The 27,941-nt window shown below is 54.1% G+C and overlaps 8 protein-coding genes across 8 annotated transcripts; all 8 read right to left on the reverse strand.

Annotated features, from left to right (window-relative positions):
- Window positions 1–1,110: 1,110 nt before the first annotated feature.
- CH63R_03125 (uncharacterized protein) lies at window positions 1,111–3,129 on the reverse strand (the record flags this gene model as incomplete). Its single annotated transcript, XM_018298100.1, has 1 exon — window positions 1,111–3,129. One exon carries the CDS (start codon window positions 3,127–3,129, stop codon window positions 1,111–1,113), a length of 2,019 nt encoding a protein of 672 aa, XP_018162916.1.
- A 1,185-nt stretch (window positions 3,130–4,314) lies between these two features.
- Window positions 4,315–6,710, reverse strand: CH63R_03126 (Protein kinase; the record flags this gene model as incomplete). The annotated part of the gene is made up of 6 exons (XM_018298101.1): window positions 4,315–4,527; window positions 4,582–4,669; window positions 4,725–5,187; window positions 5,240–5,587; window positions 5,644–5,725; window positions 5,784–6,710. The coding sequence occupies 6 exons, from the start codon at window positions 6,708–6,710 to the stop codon at window positions 4,315–4,317; spliced, it is 2,121 nt and encodes a 706-aa protein (XP_018162917.1).
- Window positions 6,711–9,701: 2,991 nt separating this feature from the next.
- CH63R_03127 (uncharacterized protein) lies at window positions 9,702–10,004 on the reverse strand (the record flags this gene model as incomplete). The annotated part of the gene is made up of 1 exon (XM_018298102.1): window positions 9,702–10,004. One exon carries the CDS (start codon window positions 10,002–10,004, stop codon window positions 9,702–9,704), a length of 303 nt encoding a protein of 100 aa, XP_018162918.1.
- A 3,389-nt stretch (window positions 10,005–13,393) lies between these two features.
- Window positions 13,394–14,783, reverse strand: CH63R_03128 (putative mitochondrial transport protein; the record flags this gene model as incomplete). Its single annotated transcript, XM_018298103.1, has 4 exons — window positions 13,394–14,086; window positions 14,155–14,299; window positions 14,346–14,492; window positions 14,680–14,783. 4 exons carry the CDS (start codon window positions 14,781–14,783, stop codon window positions 13,394–13,396), a joined length of 1,089 nt encoding a protein of 362 aa, XP_018162919.1.
- Window positions 14,784–17,941: 3,158 nt separating this feature from the next.
- Window positions 17,942–19,337, reverse strand: CH63R_03129 (Integral membrane family protein; the record flags this gene model as incomplete). The annotated part of the gene is made up of 4 exons (XM_018298104.1): window positions 17,942–18,417; window positions 18,511–18,575; window positions 18,631–19,115; window positions 19,185–19,337. 4 exons carry the CDS (start codon window positions 19,335–19,337, stop codon window positions 17,942–17,944), a joined length of 1,179 nt encoding a protein of 392 aa, XP_018162920.1.
- Window positions 19,338–21,722: 2,385 nt separating this feature from the next.
- On the reverse strand, window positions 21,723–22,697 carry CH63R_03130 (Isoflavone reductase; the record flags this gene model as incomplete). The annotated part of the gene is made up of 2 exons (XM_018298105.1): window positions 21,723–22,604; window positions 22,668–22,697. 2 exons carry the CDS (start codon window positions 22,695–22,697, stop codon window positions 21,723–21,725), a joined length of 912 nt encoding a protein of 303 aa, XP_018162921.1.
- A 1,670-nt stretch (window positions 22,698–24,367) lies between these two features.
- Window positions 24,368–25,285, reverse strand: CH63R_03131 (Retinol dehydrogenase; the record flags this gene model as incomplete). Its single annotated transcript, XM_018298106.1, has 1 exon — window positions 24,368–25,285. The coding sequence occupies one exon, from the start codon at window positions 25,283–25,285 to the stop codon at window positions 24,368–24,370; it is 918 nt and encodes a 305-aa protein (XP_018162922.1).
- Window positions 25,286–25,828: 543 nt separating this feature from the next.
- On the reverse strand, window positions 25,829–27,384 carry CH63R_03132 (Cellulose-binding protein; the record flags this gene model as incomplete). The annotated part of the gene is made up of 2 exons (XM_018298107.1): window positions 25,829–26,962; window positions 27,055–27,384. 2 exons carry the CDS (start codon window positions 27,382–27,384, stop codon window positions 25,829–25,831), a joined length of 1,464 nt encoding a protein of 487 aa, XP_018162923.1.
- Between the last annotated feature and the right edge of the window lie 557 nt (window positions 27,385–27,941).

Genomic DNA, 27,941 nt, shown 5'->3' on the forward strand with positions numbered 1-27,941 from the left:
GATCAGTCTACAATTGCAGGTGGACAGCTTCATATGGTTCGAGCCACAGCGACGATGATGTCTTCGGTCCCTGAGCACCATGTCCCTACTGCGCAGGACTTTGACTTCAGCTGCCCCAGCATTTGGGCGCGTGAGAACCCATATCACTTCACATGTCTATGTAATCGACCGCGTTGTCGAATTTGAAAAGAAAAAGACAGCAGGAAGAGAAAAAAAGAAAAAAAAAGGAGGAAAAAAACCCCCCATCTTGAGCTCTAGAGTGAGTCCCTACCCTGAGGTCAGCTCAGAAAACGTGGTCAGATCTAACTGTGTATAAGATGATATAACCGGAACAGCAGACAGCTCACTACCAGGACGACACGGAAGATACCTCGCTATGTTGTCCGCCCTCGCCCTCCTTCGACACGAGGTCCTCTTTGATCGTATTTGAAAGGAAGACGGTTGGACATCAACGTTGCATCGCCACAAGCACAGTTTTGACACAAAGGTCGCTTTCTGGCTCACATCAGCAGCAAACCGACGGAACTTCAGACTTATCCCCTTCCCCTTTCCTTATCACTTACACCCCCTTTTAATCAATTTCCGAGTCTTAATAACTTTCCCCGAGGGCCTTGCACCCCCCGACACAGAAGTTTTCCTTCCACGACCGCTTTGGTAGACATCTGCGATTCTGGCAGAGAGGTTGGCAAGTCGAGGGCGAAATGGACCGTAACTACTACTTCCTAGCTCACAAGTGGACGGGTTTCGGATCATGGCGGCAAGTTGAACAAAGCCCAGTAGTTGCGAGTGGAATCTCGAGTGCGGCTAATTCCCGATCTCAGCCAGCATTCGGTACTATCGTTCTACTCGATGGTCTAGCCTGACTGAGAGAGCATCTTGTCGCAGACTTGCCTCAGGGGCCACAACGGTAGATAGCTTAATATTTGATTTCACAAACACACAGTTGGGACCGCCCTTGCAATAACGAGTGACATGGAATTGAATGTTCCTCCGACTAAAAGAACCATCTCTACAGGACTTACCGTCGTCTACTTACAATCCGTTCCCCTCCAAAAAAGGACACCAAGCCAGACCATGGAAACGCCAGCGAATCTTTCATAAGCCAGAAACCTATTTGGGCATACCGACGCTAGTGATGGAGTCGTGAGGCCAAAGGGTCGAGACGTCGCTGAGCGCAACGGAACCCCGTGCCGCCGCCACGTGGCGCACCTCGTCGAGAGTAGGGTTCCTAACCGATCCAGGGACGGGGGGTGGAGCAGACGGCGTACGAGAGATGAAAGGCCGAGGCTGCGGCGACGCGGAAGTCGGCTGCGCCCCGTAGTGCATCCGGCGTCCCGAAGGGGGTATGGGCTTGGGCTTCCGCTTGTTCTCGTAGTACTCCATAAATCCCATCCGTTCCACGATCTCACCTTGTTGTCCCATCCGCATCAGTCTCTCATCGTCGAATGCGCGCCGGTTCGGATCGTTGTGCGGGCTCGGGCCAGGCCAGCGAGGGGGGTCTGTTGTCGGATAATCCTGTATCACGGGTCTGTTATCCTGAGGCCTGGAGGAGGGGTTACTTACTGCCGCGTCTGTGCGGGAGCGGCGCGCGGGGTCACTGTTGCTGACCGAGCCCGATAGCCCTAATTGAGACCGGGCGGCGGAGGCAGCCACGTCGGTCCGTGGAGGATGGGGCCGGGCTGGCTCAGTGTTCGTGTAGATGCTGCTCGGTGCTACGTTGCGATGCCGGGTGTACAGTTGGGCGGTAGGGGATGCCTCGGAGCGCGAAGGCACATCCTGAGCCGGCTCATCGTTCAGAAAGACACTGCTCGTGGCTACGTTACGGAAACGATTGCTGACTCGGTGCTCGTCTTGAAGCATCGACGGAGGGAGAGTGGCGTTGCTCGGCTGTTGTTCCTGTCTGGTCGAAGACGACGGCATCATGGGTTGCCGTCTTGACGTGAGAGAATCGCTGTTCGAAACCGCATCCTCCCAGATGGCGTCTTGTTCGCTGCGTTCGACCTCGAGTCCAGTTTCGAACGCCCGAGATCGAAAAGGATCGGCTTGAGTGTTCACCTCGCTAAAGGCAGGATGCACCGAGTTGCGGTCGAACGCATGCCCGTTGCCATTTTGAACAGCCAAGCGTTCGTAAAAGCCTCCAACAGCATCCTCCCACGGCTGATTGCCGTCATCAAGATCGGCAGCCAGATCCTCCCCGTTGGAAACGAGGCTCTGCTGGCTCGATTCGGATGGTCTCCCGGTGGCAGAAAGCTGAGAGGCCTGGACAGATACCGGCGCCTGGCTGCTCCTGCTCGACAGGTTCGGAGTACGGCGTTCCCTCCGCTGCCGCTTGGCATCTCGCCTTTTCTGCCGAGCCGCTACAATCTCTCTGCGTACGGTCCGGATCTCTTCAGCCAAGAACGAGCTGCCTTGGTTGATTGACTGTTGTGTTTCCGTCGGGAAATAAGCAAGCCAGGACTCCACGACCCTTTGGAGAACCGGTCTCTCCGTTTCTGTCCGAGCAATCAGATTGGCGCGGAGGTCACTGAGGAAGGACTTGCGGGACCCAATGGCAGCTAGAATGCAAGCCTCGCACTGAGAAGCGACCTTTTCAAGCCCACCAGGCAGGCGACCAAAGACCATCTCGAACGTCGGTGGGTCCATCCACAAGGCTTGTATCGCGTCCAGACGGTGGAGAAACTCCTGGATCGGAACCGAATATTCCAGATTCCTGCCGCCTCTGTCTCGACGCAGTCGCTCCGTCTCTTTCGTGATCTCTTTCGTGACTAGCGCAAAGAGTGCGTGGATCGTCCACGAGTTGAGGCCGCGATGGGATGAACAGAGCACAGCTGCTTTTGGCGTAAAGGGCAGTTGATGTTTCTCGCTGATGCTCATTAGACCACGCTTGACCAAGTTTACCACATTGAGGTTGTCGACTCTTGGACGGAGACAGTCGCTAGGAAGATCGTGCAGACCTTGCTCTTGGCCTTGTAGCCAATAGTCGGGAGGATGGGCAGTGCTGTGTCGTTGTGAAAGATAGAGGTATCGGGTCAGCTTTCTGACCGTCACGTCCGACAGGTCGTGAATGCATTGGAATTGGTTGGGCTTTCCAGCAGGTGGTGGTGCGACTCTGGAGGGTCTGGTCCACATATTGTGTGATTGTAGTATTGTATTGTTAGTATCGATTTCGGGTTTGCTGGCGGGATACACAAAAGTACTGTTGATCCCGTGGCTGCTATACTCGTTCTGCCCTCCCCTTATCAGTTGGCCCATAAGAGGATGGGAAGCGAAACCATTTGTACAATCGAGCGGCGAAAAAATCACATTGTCAGCGAAGAAGCTCGAACTTGATGGTTGTGTCCGTCTTTCAGCTTGGCTCGACCGGGAACAAACAATAAGACGGACTGTCCTTGCTTCAAAGCACACAACGCAACCCCCGGTCATGTAACTTGTCGCAGAAAAGAGCATCGTCATAGTGATTTGAAAGGCGAGTTTCTTTGTCGGAGCTCCTTATTTCGCCCGAGATTGCCTGCCTAATTGCCTCATTCATGACGTGCGGCTTGGCTAAGGTAAGGCTAGAATCTCGATGAAAACGATGCTTTCATTCTCTCCATCTCGGGAGCGAACGGAAGTGCCGGCCTCGCACTTGATCAGGCGGGCGACTCAGGTTGACTCCTGAATCGCCGGGGAAGAGCACACCCGGGAACTGATCCAGGCAGTTGGAGCTGAACCTAGAGATAGAACTGATATTAGCCAGAAGTACACTATTTGAGTATAGCGGTAATCCTAAGTATTACTCACAAGCTAGGCCCATCTTCTTGCCCCAAAATCGGGCAACGACAACTGCGAGTTCGAGTTGTTGGGCTTTTTTTTTCAGTCCAAGTCATCCATCAGGGGGTCACTCCAGGTAGAGCTGAAGGAGTTGCCGACGAGCCCATATAAGCTCGAGGTAGTCTAGAGAAATCGCTCTATTGGGCCTGGCGAAAAGGCGCGACGTCTCTCTCACCGAGACATCATTTTACTAGCAACGCTGCCCTGGGCGTGGCTCGATCGTCCATGCTACTCCTCTGTGTTGCTGCAAGTTTGACCAGGAACCATCCCATAAAACACAACCCAAAGAAAAAACCCGCGTCCAATCAAGCCTGCTATTAAGAGGCAGATTGAGGCTAGCCTCTGACGAGGTGCATGCCAGAAAAATCAAGTCGCACGAGCGCCATGCCCTTCCATACCCATCCCCCCATCGTACAGACCTGATATCAAACGGCCCAACTCCCATATCATGCTCGACTTTGTTCGTTATAGACGTAAGGGTTGGAGACAGCCAAGTTGCTAGAATCATGCGTGATGCCGATGATCTTGCTCCTGTCTCAATCGTTCCAAGCGAATCTTGGCGGCCTCGGTACCATCGTCCGGTGTCGCGGGTTCCTTGAACCAAGGATGCTGCAACGCCTGCTTCGCGGTGATGCGGTGCTGGGGATCGTAGACGAAGATCTTCCGGAGAAGATCCAAGAAGTTCTTGAAGTAGGTAGTGTTTGAAGGGATAATGTCCTGCAAGGGATTAGTAAGCTGGCGTTGTTAGGCTGCATGCGGGAAAGTGCTGACCTCGAGTCGCCTCATCGCCTTGACGAATCTCTTAGAAGCCCGCGTCGTCTCCGGCGTGGGGTAGTCAAGCTTGAGCCTTTTGAAGTACCTGTAGAAGACGGTTAAAATCAAACGTGCGTGGGCCACGGAAGTCGGCTACATACTTGGAGGCTGGGTTTCCGCCGCTCCGAGTGGCCATTTTGTTGACGGCTTGGACAAGACCAGAGTCTATCCTCTGACCAACGACCATCTCCATCATGGCAAGATGTTCCAGATTGTCGTGGGTTTGGAAGAGGGCGTCGCCGGTGAAGAATTCGACCAGAATGCACCCTATGCTCCAGATATCGCAGGGGAAAGACCACCCGAGGCCCAAAATGATCTCGGGTGCCCTGTAATGACGAGTAGATACGACAGAGCTGTGGTATTCATCCTGGAAAGTGGCGGAGCCAAAATCGATGAGACGAATTTCAGTGTCCAGTAGGACTCGGCGCTGGTTCGCCTGACGGTTCACGGTCGTAGACGAGGAGGGTATCTTTCGGTTGTACGTAAAAGTTTGGTATGCGCTGTCGCACAGAAGGATGTTTTCGGGCTTCAAATCAGTGTGAATGAGATTGAGGTCGTGCAGAACTGGAAAATGTCAGCTGTGTTCGGCGATCATCTTGGACAGAATTCGACCTACAGGCGACACTGGTAAAGAGCTGGCGGGCAAAACTCTGGATTTGACTGTTGGGGAAAGGCACAAAGCTGTTGCTTTTCAGAAAATCGAAGACGCTCTGTCCGAGAAGGTCCATGACGATGCAGATGTGGCCGCGATAGTCGAAACAGTCCCGCAGGTGAATGCAACGATTGCGGTTCTCACTGTCGTTCTCCTTAAGCGTGGCCAGGACTCGGAGCTCGATTCGAGATGCATCTCGGTACTTTTGTACCGATCGGATGATCTTGATCGCAACCGACTTGTTCCTCCTTCGGTCTCGAGCCTGGACGACCTTGCCAAAGGTACCCTGTCCGAGAAGTTTGACCATTTGGTCTGTAGCCATGGTCAGCGGTTAATACTGAAAATGTGGCAGGCGTATTGATGCTTACACTCTTTCGTCAAGTCTGCATCGGGAACGACAATGTAGTGTCCATCGTCATCGTCGACTTTAGCGTTTTTGTTGTAGCCGGCCTGTAGGACTGGAGTCAGCAAAAAGAACAACCACGAGGCTCGATGGAACAAAGCATACATCCTGAACCACCCGAACGTGCACGTCGGAGGCTTTCTTGGGAGGATAGGGGGGCGGCTTGTAGCTGACGAAGGGATCGCCAAGGCCTTCGACCTCTCTCTTCTTCGCCTCTTGAGCGATCTGCTGACGAGTCCTCTTCCTCTTTTGGCCGGGCTGCACATCGTAATATTCCTGGCCGTTCGAGGACAGTGAGGTGGCAGCCGTGGTATGGATGGCCGAGTTCGTCGTGCGATCGGTTGAAATGGTGGAGCCGCTGGGGGTCCCGTTGTGATGAGGAGTGGTTGTGTGGGAGGCGGCGTACTTGCTGTTGTGGTAGACAGGGTCGTACGGTTGAGGCTCGTCGTCTCTTTTCCGCTTCTTGGGAATAGGACGACTGCTGGCACCGTTGGTGGCGATGGCGTTGCCGTTGCCGTTGGACACGACCCTTACGCCATTGCCGACAACCTTGCCCTGCTCTGGCTCGGGGGTATCATCGATGACGATGATTTCCTTGGGGAGGCCGTTTTTGTAGAACTTGTTCCAGTCGGGCTCCTTTGAGCGTCGTCGCTTGCGACCTGACTGGGAAGACTGAGATTGTGAGTTGGTAGGCATTGCGTTAACGGAGTAGTTCGCGTCGGGACTCGAAATGTCGTGAATGGTCCTCGAAGTGGCTGACGAGGCTGAAGGGCCTAGGCCATTTGGACCGGCGTGACTGGCAGTAGAAGTGGTAGAATACGCGATGCTCGACGAGTTGGCGTACGAGGAAGGCAGTCTAGCCGTCGCCGTCGCCGTCGAGGAGGAAGTGGAGAGGATTGGGTTTGCGGGCTGACGGTATGAGGAGCCCGTAGCAGTAGAGGCCTGGTACGGCTGATGGTTGTAGGGGTAATGGGGATGATGATAATGCGAGTGAGGAGGCAGTGTCGCAGTGGCCGTTGTCGGGGTCGACATGATTCTCCTCGTGTGTTACCGGGCTCGTGAGAATCACGTTTGGTGTTGAGGAGAGAGCGGAGGACGAGGGCGAGGACGAGGGAAGGAAGGTTCGACGGTTGAGGGAAAGCGGGAGGAAGGTGGTTTCGCAGTCCTTCTTCCTCTTTGCCGGCGTGCTGGTGCAGCTGGGTACGTGCCCGCTGGTCCTTTTTTGGGGGCTTTCAAGTCCAAACAGTGGATTCGAAATTGGTCCCAGGTGTTTTTTTTTTTAACTTGGGGGAGGGGGATGGTTAAGGAGAAGGGAAGAAAGGTGCACTTCAAAGCGTAGTAAGTGCAATGTTCAGTGATCACCCAGTGAAGAATGTGCCCTGTGTGCAGCCCTTGGTTTCTGTGGTGTGGTGGCCGTGTGTCTAAGTGTACATGGACTGGGCCGCAGATTAATGGGCAAAAACAGCCTGGTGCAGTCTCTTTTGGCGTCGGGGTATCGCTAATAGGCTCGACAACAAGGACTCCAGGGTCCTCGGGCTGGTGTTCCCGAGTCGTGCACAAAGTGGCTCGTACGGTGCGGGTGCAGAAGGTACAGCGAGTTTGATGGTGGGAGCAGCGGCGGCGGTTGGTGGAGTCGGGGGGGATTCGGCTGATGACGGTATGTCTCGTGTTGGAAAGCGTCTTCCTACATTGAAGATGAGGAAGGTGCTGGTAAGGTTCGGTGTCTGTTTGTTGTTGTTTTTTTCTACCAAAAGCACAAATGACGGGAGTGAAGGGAGAAAGGGAAGGAGGGACGGAGAAACAAGCTGGGAACCGAGATAAAAACAAGTCGCCGCAGTCAGTCAGTGGTGGACGTTGTGGTCGAAAAGTGACGAGGTTCCGAGGGATGGCCGGCCGATGCACTTGTTTTCGTCCGTGGGGAGGAGGAGGAGGAGGAGGAGGAGGAGACCAATTGTGGAGAAACTGGGCGAACGGACGAGCACAAGGGGAGGAGGGCGGGCGTTGGCGTGGTGGGCATGGGCGAAGAAGAATAGGTTGTGTGTGTCGTAGTCTTGGTTCTGGTGGTGCCGGTGAGTGCGTGTCTGGAAAGCGGAAATGGAAGTTAAGTCAGGATGAATGAACATTGAAGGGGCAGAGAAATCGGCTAGGCCAACTTTCAAGAGACAGAGCTCACAACATGATGGGTACTTTGATACACTGCCTGCTGCGCACTTGAATTGAGGTATCTCTCTGGCTGGCTGAGTACCTAGAGGGTACCTTAGTAGGTACGAACACTGATAGCAAGGCTAGGTACCTGGCAAGACAATGAATGGGGTGCCGTTTTACTCCCCCCGACTCCCCAGTTGCCATGCCCCTTCTTCATCTTCGTTCAATTATGTCGGTGGACGAATGACAAAAGCAGACAACATTGCCGACTGACTGCACAGGCGAGAAGGAGATTTGTTGCTGGACCCTCTATATCTGTAGTCGTCCACTTGGAGCCAAGGCCGAAAGGAGACGGGCGGGCAGTTAGACCTCCTGCTGGAATAACAAATGAACCACCTACGGCCAGGACGGAGGATGAATCGACCCATCTGCACTCACAGCATCAAAAAAGAACCCACTGAAACGAATCACCAAGCTCGTTGTTGGTTCCTAGAGGCGCAATGTTGTATGGTAAATGCAGTATCTGTGCTGCGGACAGACTGACAGTTAGACAAAGTGCCTCGTTAGTAGCCTAAAGCGGGAGCGGAGAAGGCGAGAGAACGAGTCGAGGCAAAGGTAGGTAGGTACCTTACTTTCCGGCCTGCGCCTTCTCCAGTTCCCTGTGCACACACCTCGATTCAGACATTGAGACGTATCCGTACCTCCACCAACACAAATAGGAAGTACTCACTGACTACAGCAATCTGACATGATGAATCAGGTACTTTACTATCTGACATCTATTTCCCACTTTCATGATACTTCCGCATCCAAGTCAATGTCGACTAATGTCGCGACATATGCCCATGCCGCAGCGGAAGCGAGGCCGTCCGACGGTGCCGCCGCACATGGAAGATTCAGTACTCGAGGTGCAGCACTGGAATCGCTCTGTTCTTAGCCAAATCGATCTGAACCCATCGGACAGTGCTGAGGGCTGAGCCACGTTTTGGCAACATTGTCACAGAGTGTCCGTAGGTTGATGAGACTGGATGATGCTGGATGTACGAACTGTGTATCCGTAGGCACCTTAGGTAGGGTCGACACCGGAGGGGATAGGTGCTTCCCGTGTACTTAATTAATTAGCCTCTCGCCTGGCCACTGTGCTTCCGGCAGGTACAAGGGGCCTGTCACTGCAGGCCTTGACGCACACCATATTTCGTTTTCATGTGCGGAGTGCCCTTTTGCTGGTCAGGATCGGGTTCTTTATTTTTGCATTGCACGGCTGGGAGGTTTCATTTCATCGTCTGTTTGATTCATTCAATAGGGGAAACGGCGACTGCCAATTGCAAAATGGGGGTACGGAGAAGAGCACCACCGGTGACACGAGGCGGAGAGGAAGGAGCGACACCGTGAACCGAGAGCAGCAGGTGCAAAGCCGCTGACGGAAGGAGCAAGGTTAAGAAAGCACCACCAGGACAGCCTGGACAGACAGGACCCAAGAGTGAGACTGCAAGAGAGGAAGGAAGCGCCGCCACGCTGGAAATGTCCGTCTGGCCGCATTCTAGCGCGCGCCGCCATTTTCTCACCGTGAATCCCGCCGCTTCACCACCAAACCGCAACACGGCCGACTTTTTGACCTCAACAACGTCCTTGAAGGGATTCACTTCCCGATGGTTTGTTTCAAACCCGCCGGGCTATTTCTAACCGTCATCGTTTCCAAGATCGTCAAAACTACAACCACAAAATGTCATCCCACTTAGGTCAAGTCACGGCTCCCTAGCTCCACCGCTCTTGGTCCTACAACTTTGCCCACGGCTTGCCTTGTCACGCTCACAAAATCAAGACATGCCAATCCCATGGCCGGGGAACAGCTTCACGGCCATGCTCCTCTCACCCACTTTACGCACTTGGCGGGTCGCTTTTGGAGTCAGCCCTCCACCCTAACTCGCCTGCCCGCCAATCTGCCTCCACGACCATTGTCCAGACGGGTTTAGCGTCCCGCCGGCCTGGCCAAGTCGCCTCTTCCGAAGTCACGTCGTTGCACAGCGCCTTGCCGTCGCCGTTCACTATGGCGTGGTACTGTTGCACCTGGCTGCCGCCCTCAAATGTCAGTAGGTATTCGGTTTTGGTGTGAACAATCTCACGCTCGAGATACCGCAGTATGCTGGACTGGACCGGGCTGGTCTGGTCTGGTCTGAACATATATGCACACAGTAAATAAACCGAACTCCAACCGCGCACCTGCGATATCGACAGGTGGACCAAAGGATGGTTGGATGAATGGAACCATTCCCCGCCCGCCGGCCCCCGGTGTTACCGTCCCACGACACCGCTCCACGGCCAGGCAGGGCAGGGTAGGGCAGACACCATCACGAGAACATACAACGCAATATAGGGATACCGTAACGGGGTTTGCTGCTGACAAAACAGCCCTGCCTATCTTTGTCCTTATTTCATGGAAACACGACCTAGTTATTACACTGGGTTTTCGGAAATACAATGCCCTGAGGGCTGCAATACGTCAGAAAGGGTCAAAAAGATGCAGACACGATGGGTACCCATCCCGGGACCCAACGCCGGCTTTGGATTTCGCATTTTCGCCTCAGCCGAATATTCTGGCCGTTCCCTTGGTCGCCGGCTGGCTTCGTTCTGCCTGCCTGCCTAGTTGCATCGTTGCCTCGTGGCACTGGGTGTACTGTTGATCAGTTCAAACACTGCCAAAAAGCATGATCCACACATTTCAGGCAGTCGGCCAAGATCTCATCGCACTGGATGAAAAGTTAAAAGGGGACACTCCTTCCTCCCCGTGTCGAGACACCAGTTCAAACGGAAAAACATAATGGTGTTTGACTACTCACTCGACCAGCCAGCACTGGCCGTCTCTTGGGCTTTAGATCTCTATGGATACCGCTGCTTTTGGTCCGATCCCACCGTCTCCTCTGCGGCAACCCAACGGTGCACACATCACAATAGCGGACGAATCTCCAAGCACTCACAAGCGTCTAGATCCTTGCCTCCCGTCCCAAAATGCGCCAATGGAGTCTTCGGGGAGCAGTACCCTATGGCGTCTTCAACCAATCACAGGCGTAGGCCACAACAGGGTGGGGGAAGGAGGCGAAGGGTCGCAGCCATCACGACGGCGGAGGGCACTTGGCATCCATCGCTCAAGTTCAGAAGGACAAAAGACCGGCGGAGACAAGGAGCCCGTTGTCTCCACAGCTTTACGCACTCTTACCACACTACACAGGCACAGACAGGACCGAGAGGGCATTCTCGCTGTGCTGTTGTCATCAGCCCCTCCCTCACGTCACGTCCTGTCCCCCTCCCAACCAACACCATGTCTGTATCTGCGCGACTCCATCGACGACAAATCTTTTCCCACACGACAAAAGTTCCATTTGAACGCGTAGCTTTTGGTTGTCTGATAAAATGGAATACCAATGCTACCGGACGATTTTCGAGACCGCCGGAGGCTGGGGAGTGTCATTTGACCCTTGGGTAGAAGGACTTCGAAGAAACGAGACGCATGCGAGGGAGCCGACCCACTGTCGACGCGATGGCTGCCGCTCACAGTCTCTCTTCTCTTTGCAGCGTGCCCGTCTGGTGCGTGGCGTAAAGTGCCTGCATGACCTCCATGACATCGAATCCGTGGCAACCGAGACTAGCCAGGCATGGGCCCAGATGCTGTGCCTCGCGCGAAACATTGTTGGTGAGGGGACACAGAACAACCACCTATATCACCCCCCTCATAAACAATAATCAACGGGCAAGATTGTGTTGCTTGGCCGCCATTGTCAATTAATATTGGCGCCGCTAGATAGACAGCAGTCAAACCCCTCCATGGTTCGCACAGGTCGGCCTCCAGCGGAGGCTTCCCGCTCTGCCTACGGCAAGCTGAGGGTGTCTCGCAACATGCCTCTCGCTGTTCTCGCCCTGTGCTTTTTCATCCAGGGCTGAGCATGCTGGTGCCATCCGCCACTCAAATTGACGGCTGCGAGGTTTCAGTTCCTCGAGCGAAAACTCGTCGGGGGGGCCTTTCAGCTTGCTTTTCCGTTTCCCAAAGCCTTTGATCCGTGCTTTTGTCGCAGGCTCGCCTGTCGTCTCCTGTAGCATGCACATAACCGGCTGTCATGTTGCCGACCACCCACTGGCACCTCCCAAGCGTCTGGGAGGGGGGGTTGCGGTTGCATACGCTGTACTTCAGCCGTCGCAACCGGCAGATGGGCCATCGTGGGTTGAGAGGGAGCCCTGTCTTCCTGTCGTCCATATCGCCTAGTCTCCAGGAGCTGGTATGTATTGGCTCAACAATACAGGCAAGACTGAGTCGTCCAGAGGTTAGGAGGTACATTACCAAGAAACTGCCAAAGGACACAGACTTTAGAGCTGGATGCCATGAGTAGGAGACAATGCCCCTGAGCTAACTACTGAACATGCTGTCGAGTGCCTCGACAGGCTTACTTCATTCACAGCACTGCACCTAGCGTTGTTGAATTCTAATAGTCTTTCTGTGTTGGACGCCTGAGATGAACGGACCGTCCTTGGGGAAGTTATTTAGGTGGAAGTAGGCAGAGAGGTGCCTCATGCATGAGATATTTTCGTCGTCGGCAGCGACGGTGGTCCGCCGCTGCCGTCTCTCCGTCCTCCGGTGGCGACTCTTTGCCAAGTTTGGTATACCGCCCCAAGGCAGTCGGTTCAACAGCCCGCTTGATGAAATCATCTCACACCGTTTCCAGACCCTGTCGCCGCGATAGTGGTGCCCCGGATTCGCTGGGGATGCCATTCTCTTCCACGTACCCGGACAAACTAAAAGTCAGCAACCGTGGGGGAGGCCCGTACCTTTATCAGCATCACCATGGCTCTAAGGAGCCCACCTTCCCCAGTTGCTCGGTAATGCTCTGCCTACCCGTCACTGTGTTGCATAGCATGGACTGCCTAGCGCTGTCCGCACTGCTTTACCTTCGCCCGTTGCACGTCGACCCCAGCCGTACTTGAATCCACCCCGCCTCACAAACCCCGAATAAATCACATCAAAAGGCTGGCGATACGTACAAGTCCGCCTGGAAAGCACTACGCCCCCAGAATTTGACAGCTGTTGTTGGCCTTCACTGGCAAAGGATATTTGCTATCTAAAGATGTCGCGTGGGTCTCTGGGCCAACTGTATGCGTCAAATGCATATGCGTCTTGAGGATCCGCAGAGAGCAAGACAAACGAACTCCCTGAGGATCACGCACCCGGACAGCCAGCAAGCCAAATCTGTTTCTGCCAAATTCATTCACGGCTCAAAGGTCGGACGGTATCGGCGGAGCTCCCGTGCCAAGGGCAACATGGAGGCATGAAACACTTTCAACGTCCGATCTGATACCGTATTTCCAAACCCATATCACGCCCGCCGGGGACGGAAGGCCCCTCTGACGGATGCAGTTGCGACATCCCATGCCGATGGGGAGCACATCAGAGACACTCCGGCAAGACCTGCTGTTGTCTAAGATACGCTCGTCGCACCCGAGCGCCGGATTCCTTTCATCTTCTCTGCGGCATCCGCTTGATGCCGATTTTCACGATTGGCCAATCCCAGTTACATGGCAGTGGTCTATAAGCCCCTATTGAACACGACGAGGCCGTCAGTCCCGCCGCGGCCGTGGAATTCGGGCTCCAACTTGTCGGCGCTGATGGTCTGCCGCTGGGGGAAGACGGCCAGAGCCAGCGGGAGGACTGCGTAGCTTGTGACCAGGATGAGACCGAGGTTGACGGGCACAGTCAGGCGTGGGCGCTGCTTCAGCCACTGTTGCTGTTGCAGACGGACGAGCACCAAGGGCGGAATGACCATGATGGGCGTCGAGTTGAAGACGCGGCTGGCGGCGGTTTCGCCGACAGCGATCTGAGCCGCCTTTTTGCTACGGCCGAGGGACTGGGGCTGGCCGGCGCCGTCGCCCTCCTCCTTTTCCTTGCGCGCGCGCTCGGCGTCGGAGAGAACGGGGAAGACGTCGATGCCGGTGCGCATCTCTTCTCCGCGCATCAGGAGGACGTTGAGGAAACCGGCCGAGGCGACGGCGGCAAAGGGCACGAGGCGGGTGAGGGTCGTGCGGGTGGCCGGGGTGAGGTTGCGCAGGCGCGGCACAAGTTTGTTCAGACCGACGGCGACACCGCACGATACGGAAACCGCCATGGCGTACGACTCGCCTAACTTGCGCCAGGAGAGGGGGGAAGACTTATTCGCGTTCGCCGAGTTGATGGCGACGTTGAGGGACTGGTTGATGACCTGCCACGCAATCGTACCCGCTGTCTACGTGGTTGCGCGTTAGGAGTCTGGTCGTGAGAACTGAAAAGGATTCATGGGGAGGGATGTCTCACTCCAAGGCCCGGCTGAAGCATGCCGGCCGTGACGACCAGGTTGGTCAGCACATAGGCGGACATGCGGAAGGGAAGGAGGACAGGTTCGCCGGTATCTGGACGGTCGGCGCGCGCCCGCGTGTTAGTCGAGAAAGAAACGGGTCCCCTTTGGGGACGTAGCGGTGCAAAGGGAGAAATGTTGTAACTTTCACGGGCTCGTCGCACCTGGGTGGAGGGTCGAGTCGACGACCTTCTTGGCCTTCCAGAGGTCGGGGGTCATAAACGGGATCTTTCCTTGCTTGTAGTCGGTGAGGAGGGACTTCGCTTGCTCGAGTCCGGTGCTGCCGACGAGGAGGGTGCTATAGGAGTGTGGAGCGAAGTGTTAGCCAACCTTGTCTTTGCTTCAAGGATGTTTATCACATCGATGTGTTCTGGTGCTGACACGCGCGGACACTCTGATCGCAGACATCTTCGCCGTAGCGAGACGGCCCAGCGCATGATGCGCGCAAACTGGGTGCAGCGTAGAAGGAAAATCGTGAGACGTACCTCGGATCCGTTAGGCCCATGTTGTGTCGTACGCGACCCCAGTATGTGCTGAGGTCATGCTGGGAGGCGGGCAGCTCGCGGCCACCGGGGAGGGAGGCCGACATCGTGGGGGAGTCTCTCGGGAGGGTTTCGAGGGTTCGGAAATGAAGATCGATGCGCGGGCCGCCGACACTGTCGAGTGTGAAGTAAAACGAGAGTCGCAAGTGAAGGAAGGAGAGGAAGGGGGAAAATGGAGTGCACGGGAGCGGTGCCGACGCTGAACGGTACAACCTCCTTTTGTTCTGCCCCTCTCGAGTGCTTGCTTGGTGGCCGGCGGTGAGGTCTCGCGGGGTGTCGAAGACGCAAAAGGGCGTCGACGACGTCCGGTTGGAAAAAAGATGGATGGGTATCGTCGGGAGAGCTCCCGTCCCGAGATCGGTGGGGGGGTTGCACCCGGGCTTGGGCTATCCAAACCCTGCGATTGGTTGATTGTATCTGGACCCTGACATTTGACAGCTGGCAAATGGTGGGCGTGGCATGGCGGGGACGGCGCAGCACTTCAAAGAACGGAACCAAGGTCATGAAGCGGAATGCAAGTGTACATTCAAGGGGGGAATGAAGCAATGGAGGCTGAGGAAACAAAGTGCCGGGAGCTAAAAAAGTAGGGAAGCAGCCCAATGGGTTTTACAGCAAGAATTAATTGCATGCAGATTTGCAAAAATCTGCAAAAGATTATCCCGACCTACCTAGGGATCGAACCTAGAATCTTCAGAGTATGACTAGTGAGCCGAAATCTGACGCGATGCCATTTCGCCAGCAGGCCCTGATTGATGATGCTGTACCCCAAACACTAGCTTATCTAGCTGAGAAGGTAGTGGGTCTGTGCGCTGGTTTGTCAAAGGTAAGAGTAGGTTACCCTGGTGGGGATACGTCCGGAGCACCGTCCCGCGTTCGGTTGGTACTGGCTGGATACTGGCTGAAGGGTTGTGCCGATGCAGGCCGGCTATGGAAAGCGTACGAGGTTGCTCTTTCGACATTGTGTTAGAATTGGGATGGGCCATTTTCTTTTCACCCGCTCCAGAGCCATTTAGCTAACAAATGGGGTCGTTCTCGGGAAACGAAGTGTAGGTGTTTGGTTTGCAAACTCCGTTTTGCGCTTCAAAGACAGTGTCGGAACGAGGTCCCGGGCTGCAAATCTTAGAAATGCATACACCATGATGCGGACTCTCGCTGTGTGTTTTAGAGCAGCCTACAGTGTTTTTCACCACCGGATGGTACCGTTTTCTTGTAGAAGCCCAACTCCCCTCTTCATCTATGAGGACGAGTTTGACTGGCGCGACGAACTGTCGATAAGGGGGATTTCCAGGGCCATTGCGGTCTTGGAATCATGTTCCTGTAGTTTTTCTCGGTATCTATTTGCAGAATTTTTCAAAGGCATTAGTGCCTTACGTTCAAGATACTGTACCTGGAATGTGTCACATCCACTAGAGAAGTGGAAAACGGAGGGGGAAACTCCGGGGAAGAATCAGATGGAATCAGGTTCTGAAATATCGACGCTTCACTCGAATCATTGTTTCTAGAAGCCGCCAGATTTTTGGATGAAAACGAAAGTGAAGAAAGACCGAGATTGATGCGTGAAAGGCCGTCTTTCATCGATTACACACCGAAGGGGACACCTTCGTGTCCGAGGAAACTGCTTTGAAGTCGCTCTGAATCTCAACTCGGAAACCATGCGTTAACCAATGAAATGTTGTACTAAAATAAATTTCAACTACGACAAGAATTGGCTTCGGCAGACTGTTCGAGCCTAATGACACCAAGCCACGTGGTCTCTGACGACGACTTCAACCTGGAGCAGTTTGGGAAAGGCCATGTCATCCATACGGTACACCGAGAGTAGTCAGAGAACAATTAATTCACTTGAGGAAACTGGACAATGGCAGATCCACGGAGCCGATGAAATCTTTCCCGATCACCAGTTTCGCAAAAGACCTGCTGGAACCCGAGACTGTGTTTGGGAAACGCAAAAGGCACAGCGACTTTGTCGGTTTCAGAGGCGTGATGCAGGAAAAGAGCTTCCTGACAGAGAGCTCAACAATCATATCCAATAATCGACAAGCCGCCACTTCTGAGGGTATAATTATGTCAAGGTACACATCAAGCACTAGCTACAATGGATGAACCTTCTTCTTCGTAAGTTGCCCTGCATACGGCATTTTATCGGGTTTTCTGACCTGAGAACCCAAAATGACCCAAGAGCTAAAGCTATCAAAAGATTCGTCCGCTTTCATGAGTTTTCCATGAGACACCATAAGAAGTCTTATCAAAAGAAGAGGCACCCGAACCCGTGGATAGCTCCTCTCTGGATAGGTTGACAATATGCCCTTAAAGTTTCCTGCATTCGGTCATCCGTGGACGGCGGCCTTGGTCATCTTGAGCAAAAACGTGGTGCAAGAAGTCGACAAGACCTCGCGCTATGTATCAATTCTGACGAATCTGGAAACTGGGTTGACCATGCATCACCGCGCATTATCCTTGGCTGGCGTCTGTCCGCTATGCCTCATCTTTCGTGTCAAATTGCTCTCATAAACATTGTCTCGGCTGCCAGCAGCAGAGAGAAGGCCCGAAGACTGGAACATTTCTGAGTTCTGGAGCTTTGATCTCATCAAATATCGAGTCTGGGGTAAGTGTGTAGGTACAGTGTTGGAAGTAGTGAAATTGACTTATAGGGTTAGCGGCTATATTTTGATGTTTCATCATATTACTCTGGAAACACAGGCATAGCGCCTGTTGCTACAGATTGGTAGACATGGCCTGAAGAACAATCGCAGCCTACCTATATGTCACACATTCTACTATGATAGAGTAACAAGGTGGTACACTCGTTGGATGTCAGCACCCGCAATGTAGAGTGCCCTAATTAGCAGTGAGTGGCAGAGCGATCCCTTTGTGTTCATTGCGGTATACGTAAGCTTGAAGGAATACTTGATTGCACCTATGACTGGTCGCAGAGCATAATAGCAAGACGGATAGCCAGTAGCGGGTTCGACCCAGACAACGGAAACTTCTGGAGAAAATAGACACCGGTCGCAAGAATGACCAACTCTTCTGTCAAACGCCGGCTAATGTTAGGTTCAGGATTATTTATGTGTGATCATTATCTATCATCAAACTTCCGCAACGCAAGTCCTGGCATAAAAACCCTCGGCGATCACTCGATTATCGGTGATGGCCAGGAAAAGAACAACGCTCTTTCAAGTAAGGATGATCGGCTGGCGAGGAATCAATCCCTTGCTGTCGACTTGACCAGCACCTCGGATTTCACCCAGATATTCTGAGCACCGCTCTTGCCCTCCTCACTTGAATACCCGTCAGTATCCACGCCTCGTGCATGGCCATGGCGGTCCTCAGGCCCCAGAATCGAATCCACGCTGTTGTCGTCCCCATATGCCTTTCCGATAGGCTTAGCAGGGACTCCAACGATACCTCCGCCACTTCGGCCAGCAGCGCTGCTCAAATCCAACTCGGGTGTCTTCATTCCAACCCTTACTGTGTAGTCGGTGCCTCCTATTGTTCTCAGGCCAAAACCGCCGTTGGACCCCGTCAGGTTTCTCGTGTATGGACCAGGGTTGCTGTCGCCTCGGGAAGAGAATTGGTTGAGCCAGCCTTTGAAAAGGGGGCGACAGACTGGGATGCCGATGCAGACCATGGTGACCGCAAGCTCACACGCATGCCAAATGATAAGCTGGACTGTATCCTCTGGTTGAAGAGATCATGTTAGCAAATTCTACACCCCCTGCGCTAGTGGCATGCTGATCGTGACACTAGCAATGAGCATAGTAAGCTGCTTACTGGTGAAGTTCAAGCTGCTGAGGTTTTTAAGCTCCAATGCTCTCTTGATACCACACGCACCAGCACTTGAAAAGTGTCAGCTTCTTGTCGCCAAAGGAAAGACAAGGGAAAGGGACTTACATTACACCCAAGCTCATACTCACGTTGATGAGGAGTTTCTCACGTCTCGGCATCTGTACATTCCACAACAGTGCCCAGGGTGTCACAGCGTACCAGAAGTCGACAACAACGCTCCATGATCCAGCCGCCGTAGAGATAGGACCAGGGTCAATGTGGCAAACTCCGCCGGGGATGAACCGGTTCCAGAGGAATTCTATCGGTACGCACGAGAACCAGAAGACCAAGAGCGAAACGACGGCGAAGAGAAAAAGGATGATGACTGGACCAAGAACGACGATTTGATGCAGGCGTGTGTTCACAAGTCGGAGGAGGAACAAGGCCAACGAAGCTTTGGAGACGACGATGGCGGAGACGAGGATCGTGGTGCCGATGGCCTCGTACAAAATCGCCGGTGGTACGTCCGGCGTTTCGATTTCCATTACGTTCCTGCCGAAGCCGTAATAGGAAGAAATCGTGAGCATGACATCGTAGGCGACGAAAAGAATCTGAGGAGCGATACGTCAGTATAACCGAAGCAGCCCGGCATGGGCGTCATGAGCACGGTAGCCACCTACGAAGGCAAAGTTGTAAAAGTGGTCGTCAATACCATAGGCTTGAAGGATAACAAGTCGTGTGTACAACCGCAGCAAAACGAAGCACAGAGTGAGTCCCGTCAAGCCCCAAAGGACGCCGAGCGCCATGGGCGCGTCTCCGCCTGGTCCAATCATTGTTTGTTTGCGTCGATCTCAAAGCCGAGACAACGCGGGAAGACAGAAGAGACCGGAGGATGTCAAGGATCCGGGTTTGGGGGAACTCGTCAATTAAGACTCCGCGGTCCATCTCCTCAACTTTGCAGTCCCGAATTCTACGAGCCAAACCTGATGGGCGGGGAGCGAGGGCATGGCCATTGCGAGTCTGGAGAGCGGCATGGAGGACCGGATGAGAAGCCTTGCTCCAGAACCATCGCTTAACAAGTGGATGGATCTAGTTTCTCACAAGCCCACTGCCCCTGACGAAACTGCTTGATAGGTCGATCAATAGCCCAAACGGTGAAAATGGAGGCTCGCTGTGGGTGGATTCTGAGGCCAACCCTGGACTAAGTCAAACCAAGGGGCTCAAGAGATCGTCACGGCTGGCAAGGGGATACAGAATTATGACAAAGCACCTACACGGGCACGAAATGTCATCCAACGGGATCTCTCGGAATGTCAGGGAGACCCGCCGGGGCCATAATTCTTCAACGGCCGTCAGCTCCCACCGGCAAGATTCCGTCCAACTTTCCGGTCGCCACGCGAGGACCTCGCGAGAGCTCGCAGGGAAAGGGGGTTGATAGATGATGGGGGTGTGACATGAGGCCCACGTGAAACCGTGAGTAAACGCCCAAGGGCCCACTTACTGTCGGGGTATCGATACCATATCGATCAAGCCAGCTTTGAGTTCGAATTCTGACCTATAATGAGGGGATTATGATGGGTTGTCGTGCCGGCGAAGGACAGGAGGTTCGGTCTGGTACCATGGCGAGACTTGAAGATGGCATAACCGACCATGATGACCCGAAGGTTACCCAACGATGTCCGATGAACGTGTTCCTCTTACTCTTGAAGTGTTGAAGGCCATATTTCTTGTGATGACCGAGGATAAGCAAGCTATTGGACCAATGCTTTGGACATAAATCTTGAGCTAGTGTAGATTCAGCAAGTAGCCGCCGCCGCCTCTTCGCCTCTTCACCTCGAAGCACTTGCCGCTCAACCGAGCATAGCCATAGACAACCCAACCGCCTCAAAGCCCACACAAGCCAGTCGCAAGCGTCTCATTTGTCGTTCGCTGAAGGTCCGAGCAGACTTCGGCCCGTTGCCATCTCCACACGCCTCTGGAAGCCCATTCCCCCCACCTTCATCCTTGTGCAAGAAAGTTTCAGAGGTGCATCTTGTGCAGAGCTGTTTGCCTTGATGTTGGATCTATGAGCTGAGCTTTTGAGACGGTCCAAGATCTTGTCGGTACTAATATGTGTACTCCCTGAGACACACCCAAAGTGGCCACAAAAGCCAGAGGCAATGGCATTGAGAACAGCTGGGCGCGGAACCTTTTGTGTGGCGTCTCATTTCAGTGTCTAGAGACTGTGGAGATCAGTGGGCTCCATATTGCCAGGGTAACATCCAGAAGTACTGTCACAATACGTAACCTCTAGAACAGAGTGGACGCGCAGGTTTGACGATGAAGGATTGGAGCCGCTTCTCCAAAGGTACGGCTCCCACCTCGTAATTCCGGCGTAAAAATGATAGCTGACAACATGCTGATTCTGTTAGAATGTGTAGATCTTTGCGCCATGTCCACAAATGCTGAGGTGTGGAGCTGCCGCCACAAGATGTGGGATGCGATGCGCGTGATACAGATAATAATTTTCCGTGTGCTTCAGGCACCACCAGACCATTCCCAAGTCACGGCCCCATTGTTCCCCCAGTCCAATATCTCAAACTGTTGTCTGGCAAAGACATAGGCTCATCTATGGAACCAAACACTCGGAAGTGATTTTAGCCGGCTGTTTATTGAATCACGATGGAAATAAACAGCTGCCAGGCGTGGCCGCATCCGTCACGGTTAGATTGGCAACCGTACTGGCACGCGACTACAGGGTTCCCGAAATGAGGGAACGGTGCCAGTCATCTACGGGTAGCCCCTCCGGTCCTGACACTATACGACGGGTATCCCTGACCTTGTATCTTGGATAAGATCCTTTGAATTAGTTTCCCCGTTCCAGATCCAGTAACTCGTACCTGAGAGCGGAGTCCTAAAGCTATGGGAGGGGCTTGTTCGTAACCAGGGTCGGATGGTCAAGATCAAGTGGCTAACTTAGTCCTGACAGAACACTTCAAACTGCAGAGACCAATGGAAAGAATTAGAGCGAAATAGATATTGATTGTACCCGAGCTTGAACACCAATGTTCAAAGACAAAGTAAGGTCATAAACTATTGGTTATAGGGCCAATGATCATGGTTGCAACAGTATTCCAGGCGGAGGAGGTAGAGTTACAAAGATACACATAGAGTTCCCGATATACTTAGGCTATTCAATGAGCAGACCCCTGACATGACACAGATCCCAGATAAGCTAGTCAGGTCGCCTTGACCTGCAGATAGACTTCCTTGATGATCTGCTTCACCTCTTCGTCGGTCAGAGGACTGACGTTGAGAAGATCGTTGTCATCGTGCTCGAGTTTCTCGACAAAGCCTGGAGTCGAGGCCGCGTAGCGAATTATGTCGCCGGCGACTTGGGGAGAGATGTGGCCGGCAGACCACTCCGCGCGAGCATTCTCGAAAGCCTTGTGCATATCCGTGCTCGTCGTCTGCCAACCCTCAGCACCCAAGGCTTCCTGCGCCAAAGCCGCTATCTCCGCCTGGCTCTTGTGGATGTTGTAGATGTAACAGACGCGGTTCTTGGTCTCTTCCGACTTGAGGATGGAGGTGACAACTGCGGTTGCCACAGAGGAAAGGACGGTGCAATACATCGGGACGCTGCCGTCGTTCATCAGGTCCACTTTTTTGTTCGCCAAATCGATGTTCAAGAAGCCCGTCCAGAGACCCCAGTCCAAGAAGGCGAAGTTCGAGATCGCTGTGAAGGAGAGCCTGCCATCGCCCGCAAGCTTCTGAAGATGATGCATTGCGGCGTCCTTTCCTTGGAACACCGGCAGCGACCGTACTTTGCGATTTGTGTGGTCGATGCCGAACTCGGAGGGGATGAAGCGCTTGACGCCGGCGCTGGCCGCGGCATCCATCAGGCGTATGGATACCTGGGGGTCCGCTGCCGCAGTTGCATCGATGACGACGTCTTGTCCCCTCATGGAGGCGGTTAAGGCATCGGCAGAGTCGAAATCCACCACGGTCGCCTTGACACCCGATGGGGTCTCCGGGAGGGCTTTGCGAAGAAGCACAGCAACCTCAAAGCTACCGTTGGCAATAAGAGCCTCGAGAACCTTGGTGCCGAGGCTTCCGGTAGACTAAGAAGGGGGTGTTTAGCTGTTTGAAATGAGTCCAAGATCAAGGCAGGGTAAGCGTCATACTCCGAGGAGAAGAATCTTTTGGTAAGTCATTTTTGACAAGTCGAGAACTTTTTTTCCAAAAAAGATGTAACCTGCAAGAGATTGAAACAATGCACGTAGCAGTTGAATGATATGGTATTGTGAGTGGGTGGGAATGCCTAGATGGGTAGTAAGTTCCAAATGAAACTACTTTAAGTACTTCGTTGGCATAGAAGTCGAAACCTCATCCGATATATATTCCTGGTGAACCGGTCCGATCGCAAATCCGGCTAGACAGAAAGTGAGAGTAGAGAACTAAGACGTGCTAATCAATTTGTGTCCAGATGTAGAAGGTAAAGTGTTAAGCCCACACGACATAGAGAGACGGGGTAGTATTGTCCAAGATGACAAACATATGTGATGTGTAATGTGAGCTTGAGACTGTCAGCACTTGCTAAAATCAGTATCGAGCAACCTTGTTTTCGGACCCGAAACGCGTGATGGTGTAGGAGAGCATGCAGTGGTTGGTCTGGGTCATTGGGTGCAGTAATCGATTAGTAAAAGTCCGTCCGTCGTCGGTCCAACAAAGTACAGTAAGACGGGCAGCCAGACTCCCTGAGATGTGATATAATCGACGTCCACCGGAACTAAGCATCCGCTAAGGATGGTTTCCAACCCATTTGGGTTACTGGTCAAAACAGGCAGTGGACTCGGCAGCCTAACGAGAGCAGCAGATTTGGACGGTTAAAGCCACGACTCACCCATAAGTCATGCGGGCTGATGAACGAAGACTCCCGTGTTGTTATCAAACTCGATTGAATTTTGTGAGTCGAAAAGTTCTGGTTTAAAACAGCTTCCGCCGTTGTCTTTTTCCCCTATCAAAGAAGACTAAATTTTCCTTTTAGGTTTCGTGGCCAAAAAGCCTGAAGCGTTGAAGAAAGTGACAGCCAATGCCCGTGATCTTGTCTCTAGGTCAGGCTCTGTCGAACAGCGCCGGACTGTCAGCGGCCAGGTTCCTTCCTATCATTTGTTCCCCTCAGCTTGCTGACGTTCAGATCAAGTCGATCGCTTACAAAGCTGTTGGCTGCTGCGGTAGATCTCGTCCGTTGTTAGACCCGTAATCCCGGTTCGTCAATCTCGGGTATAACCCTTGTGTGATCAAGGCAGACCAGCTTTGGCTTTCTTCTCTTTCAGATTGCTCCACGTTGTTATTTAAATGATGGAGATCGCGACGGGATCAACTTGACAGTCTATACGTCACGCTTTCATGTACTGGCGTTCTGGGACCCGTTCGTCTCATTTTGGGTTTACCTTTACGGATCAATCAGGTCCGATAAATCAAACCCGAGGTTGCTGCTTGGTACAGGGGATATCAGCAGTGTTTAACATTATTGCCCTCAGCTGGGGAAACCATGCGTAGCTTATTACCGCACGAGCCATTGGTAAGCTCCAGTGCGATGGTTGGTTGATGACTGAATCGCCGAATCACGAATTGATTCGGATGCTGCATGATTGTTCTGCAATTGTGTTGAACAAGCTGGATGCCCAGGTATTGCTCATTATGTTCTGCCTGAATTCAAGAAATGTTGTTCGAGAAAACATGCCCAAAAAATCAGGAAAAAAAAATCTTCATCCATCTATTTGAAACGATCATGATGCTAATTGTTTTGACATGGAAAGAAGTACTGTACATCCATACCCCTTGTGGTCTTCGCTACGCTGCACCTGCTACCCAGACAGTGTCAAGCATACGCTTCCAGCTCCTTCTCAGTCCACTCCCACAGCTTCTCGCCCAGCTCCTCGTCCTTTGCGTGCTTGGAGTCCCTTCCCTTGACACCCACCGGCCAGTAGAAGACGCCGGTTTCAGCGTCTGGGCTGACCGAGGCCCAGATCTGGTTCTTGGCGCCGTCGGACACGGACGAGAAGGCGAGCCACGAGGCGAAGCCGATGAGGGGCTTGATGATGGGCCAGCTGGCGGCGGGACCGCTGACAAGGTTCGTGCTCACGGCGCCCGGGTGGACGGCCACGCAGCGGATCTCGGGGTACCGCTTGGCGAGCGCTTTGGCATGGTGGATGTTGGCGACCTTGGAGGCGCCGTAGCGGGCCCAGGTCCCGGCCGATGCCATGTCGGTCTTGATGTCGGCGAAGTTGTAGAGGTCGCTGGGGACCCAGCTCTCGGCCATGGAGGAAAGCGAGATGATGCGCACATCCTTGTCCGGGCCGGTCTTGGCGGTGTGCTGCAGGGTGGGCAGCAGCAGCTTGGTCAAGAGGGCGTGGCCCATGTGGTTTGTGCCGAACTGGATCTCGTAGCCCTCCTTGGTGGTGCCGGGCGGCCAGGCCATGATGCCCGCGTTGTTGACGAGGATGTGCAGGGTCTCGGACTTGGACCGGAACTCGCTGGCGGCGCGTTTGACGCTCTCGAACGACGTCAGGTCGACCTCGAGGAAGGTGATGGGGGCGGCATTGGGCACCGTCTTTTTGATGTCTTGGATGGCGGCCAGGGCCTTGGACTCGTTCCTGGCGGCGAGGTAGATGTGGGCAGGGTTGTGTTTGCTGAACTGGGTGATGGTCTCCTTGCCGAGGCCGACGTTGCCCCCGGTGACGAGAATGACCTTGCCGGTAAGATCAGGGAGATCCGTATCCGTGTTGAAGCGCACCATCCTGGACGTGGACACGCGCAGTAGCGAGCTAGCGAAGTGCGGGATGTAGACGGTTAGTCTGGGGCGAGGAGGGTGGAGGTTGAAGCAAACAAGGGGAGAGAAAGATGTCCCAAGACGCAATTTAAGGCCCTTTACCCAAGGGACAGCAGTCTGAAGTCTAGGGTGCCTAGATGTGGTACCTGGGGTGGCGTGGCGGGGGGCGCAGACGCTAGAGTGGGATTGGCTGAAACCTAAAGCCGGCGGAGCTTCAAACACGAGACGGACCTCCAACGGGGAAAGTGGATCCCTCCCATCCGGGGGCCTCGGCACCTCGTGGAGCAGCGAATCGGCCGGGGTATGCCGTCCCACTGCCGATCGGGGTGTACATTCTCACGGATGGAGGATGATTAGGACATTCTGCAGCATCAGCCTCACCATGTTGGAGTGCGGCACACGGGGTATTTCAAACATTTGTTAGTGCATCCCCATGTGCGCATAGGCGCATTGCAAGAAATCATCTCTCATGAACGAATGAGGGAATGTGTCCTAATATTTTTGACCCGGCTATCTCCTTAACCCAAAGTCCCTATCCACGGGTTGAATAATCACTCTGCGATAGCTCGTCAGAGAAGGCGTGCCGTTGTCCTTGACTTCGAGGATCACGTGGAGAGGGAGGCCGCGCTCGAGAGGGATCTTCTCCCTGAACACAATGCAGGACTTGTCCGCAGGGGCAATCTTCACCTCTACCTTGCTGCCGTCGTCGTTGGAGGGCTTGATCTCCACGTCGGACACCTCGAGGCCATGGTACGTCTGCAGCGAACTGGGCTCGCGGTACTGGTACCACTTGAAGCTGAGCTTGTCGCCGTCGGGATCGTAGCTTTTGGACGCATCGAGAGAGACGACGCCCCCGGCGTCAGCCTCGACGCGGATCGGCGCCAAGCCGGAGTCGCCGTTGACCGAGACGACGGGGTGGTGGTTGGCCTTGCTGAAATCCGACGTCAAAGTCCATTGCATGCGCGCGGCAAAATCGTCCTGGAACGCGTTCCTCCAGCGCCAGATGGTGGCCTGGCTGGACCTGTGAGGCTTGCCGTCCACGCCGATGACGGTGTCGATGGCATCGGCAAAGTGCCCCCTGGAAGACAGGCCCTTTGGGCTCACGTTGGCCGGGATGTACCGGCCTCCCCAAGATCCGTAGAGCGGCTCTTCCGGGACGCCGAGGCCATTTTGGACAAGGTAGAGGAACGTCGGCGTGTCGCCCTCGATGATGAACTCAAAATCGGGGTACGCAGCCCCCAGGGGGCCGACTTGAACGTTTTCCTTGACCCATTCGTGCGTCACCTTGGAGCCGTCCGGTCCTCCGACGTCGCCGGAGCAAGGAGCCGAGATCCCGGTCCACGCGGCGCACTGGTACTGGTTCCAGCCGTGGACGGAGCAGATGTAAAAGATGTCGGGCCACTGTTGCCGGATCCAGCCTCCGCAGTCGTCCTGGTCGGAGATGGTGTAGACGCGCAGCTTCTCGCGCAGCTTGGCCGCGTCCGGCCGGTCTCGGGTCTTGTGCAGGACCTGGGCGAGCACGTTGACGCCGCCCCACACGAGAACCCAGAGCGGATCCTCCTCGGGCGCGGTGAGCCGCTCGAGGAGCAATTCGCCCCCTTCGCTGAGTGGGATGTCGTCGCCGACTGCCTCCATGCCGTAGACCTGTGATAAGAAGAAGCCCGTCATTCAGTAAGGCCCTGTTGCGGTGGAACCGCCGCGCGCGCACACACGGGGGTAAACACGAAATGACTCACCGGGGGTCCAGACTTGATCAGATCCCGCACGCTCTGCGCCGAGGGGTAGGGGAAGCCCGGGTGGGTGTGGGCGTTGATGTTGTCGACGACCTTCTCGTACGCGTCAACGATTCCGTGGAGGTTCTGGGGTGCCACCTTGTTCTTGAGCCATGTCGACGTGACGGCGACTACGCCCTCGGTGCGGAACTGGTTGGAGTAGGTGAGGTATCGGCAGAACGACTCGGCATCGTCGGGTTCGTTGGTGATATCCGTCAAGATGAAGACCCGCGGCTTCGACGGGAACTGAGTGAGGGACGCCGTCCCTCTGAATTGCGGTTGTAAAGGTGCCATTTGGGGCGGGCTGGGGGGGGGGGGGGGGGGGGGGGAGGGGCGTATGTGAGGATGTCTGGCTCTTCCTCCACGCGGTGATTTATTGCTCGGAGGTAGTCGGGATCGACTTGGATTGATATCCGCTGCTCTATTGGCTTGATACTTGGATTCTTGGTCTGATGACACTTGGCTGGATGATTACAGTCTGCTGTTAGGTGTTGGTTCTGTCTTTTACGTTGCCGGTCGTGTCGTTGTTGACTTGATGGTCGTATCAAGATGCGCGGGGACTCGTTCGTTTAGTACGCCGAAACTTAATATTGGCGCTAAATGTAGAGAATATCCAAACTGAATCGCTTCTCGTCTCCTGAACAGGCAATCAGAGGCTCCTGGGGCCTTTTGGCGAGTTGCAAAACGTACCGGGATGTACAAGTGTAGATCGACAACTTTATGGGGGAAACCAAAAGGGCACCTGGTCTGTTTTGAAGCGAGGTGGGATCATCCAGAATAGGAAATGCGAAGCACCCACCGGAACGCGGAACCCCCTCCCCTCCCCTCCTCATGCCCAAGTCGACCCATAC

The sequence above is a fragment of the Colletotrichum higginsianum genome, chromosome 2 (assembly GCF_001672515.1).
Source record: "Colletotrichum higginsianum IMI 349063 chromosome 2, whole genome shotgun sequence".
In the NCBI taxonomy this organism is placed as follows: domain Eukaryota; kingdom Fungi; phylum Ascomycota; class Sordariomycetes; order Glomerellales; family Glomerellaceae; genus Colletotrichum; species Colletotrichum higginsianum.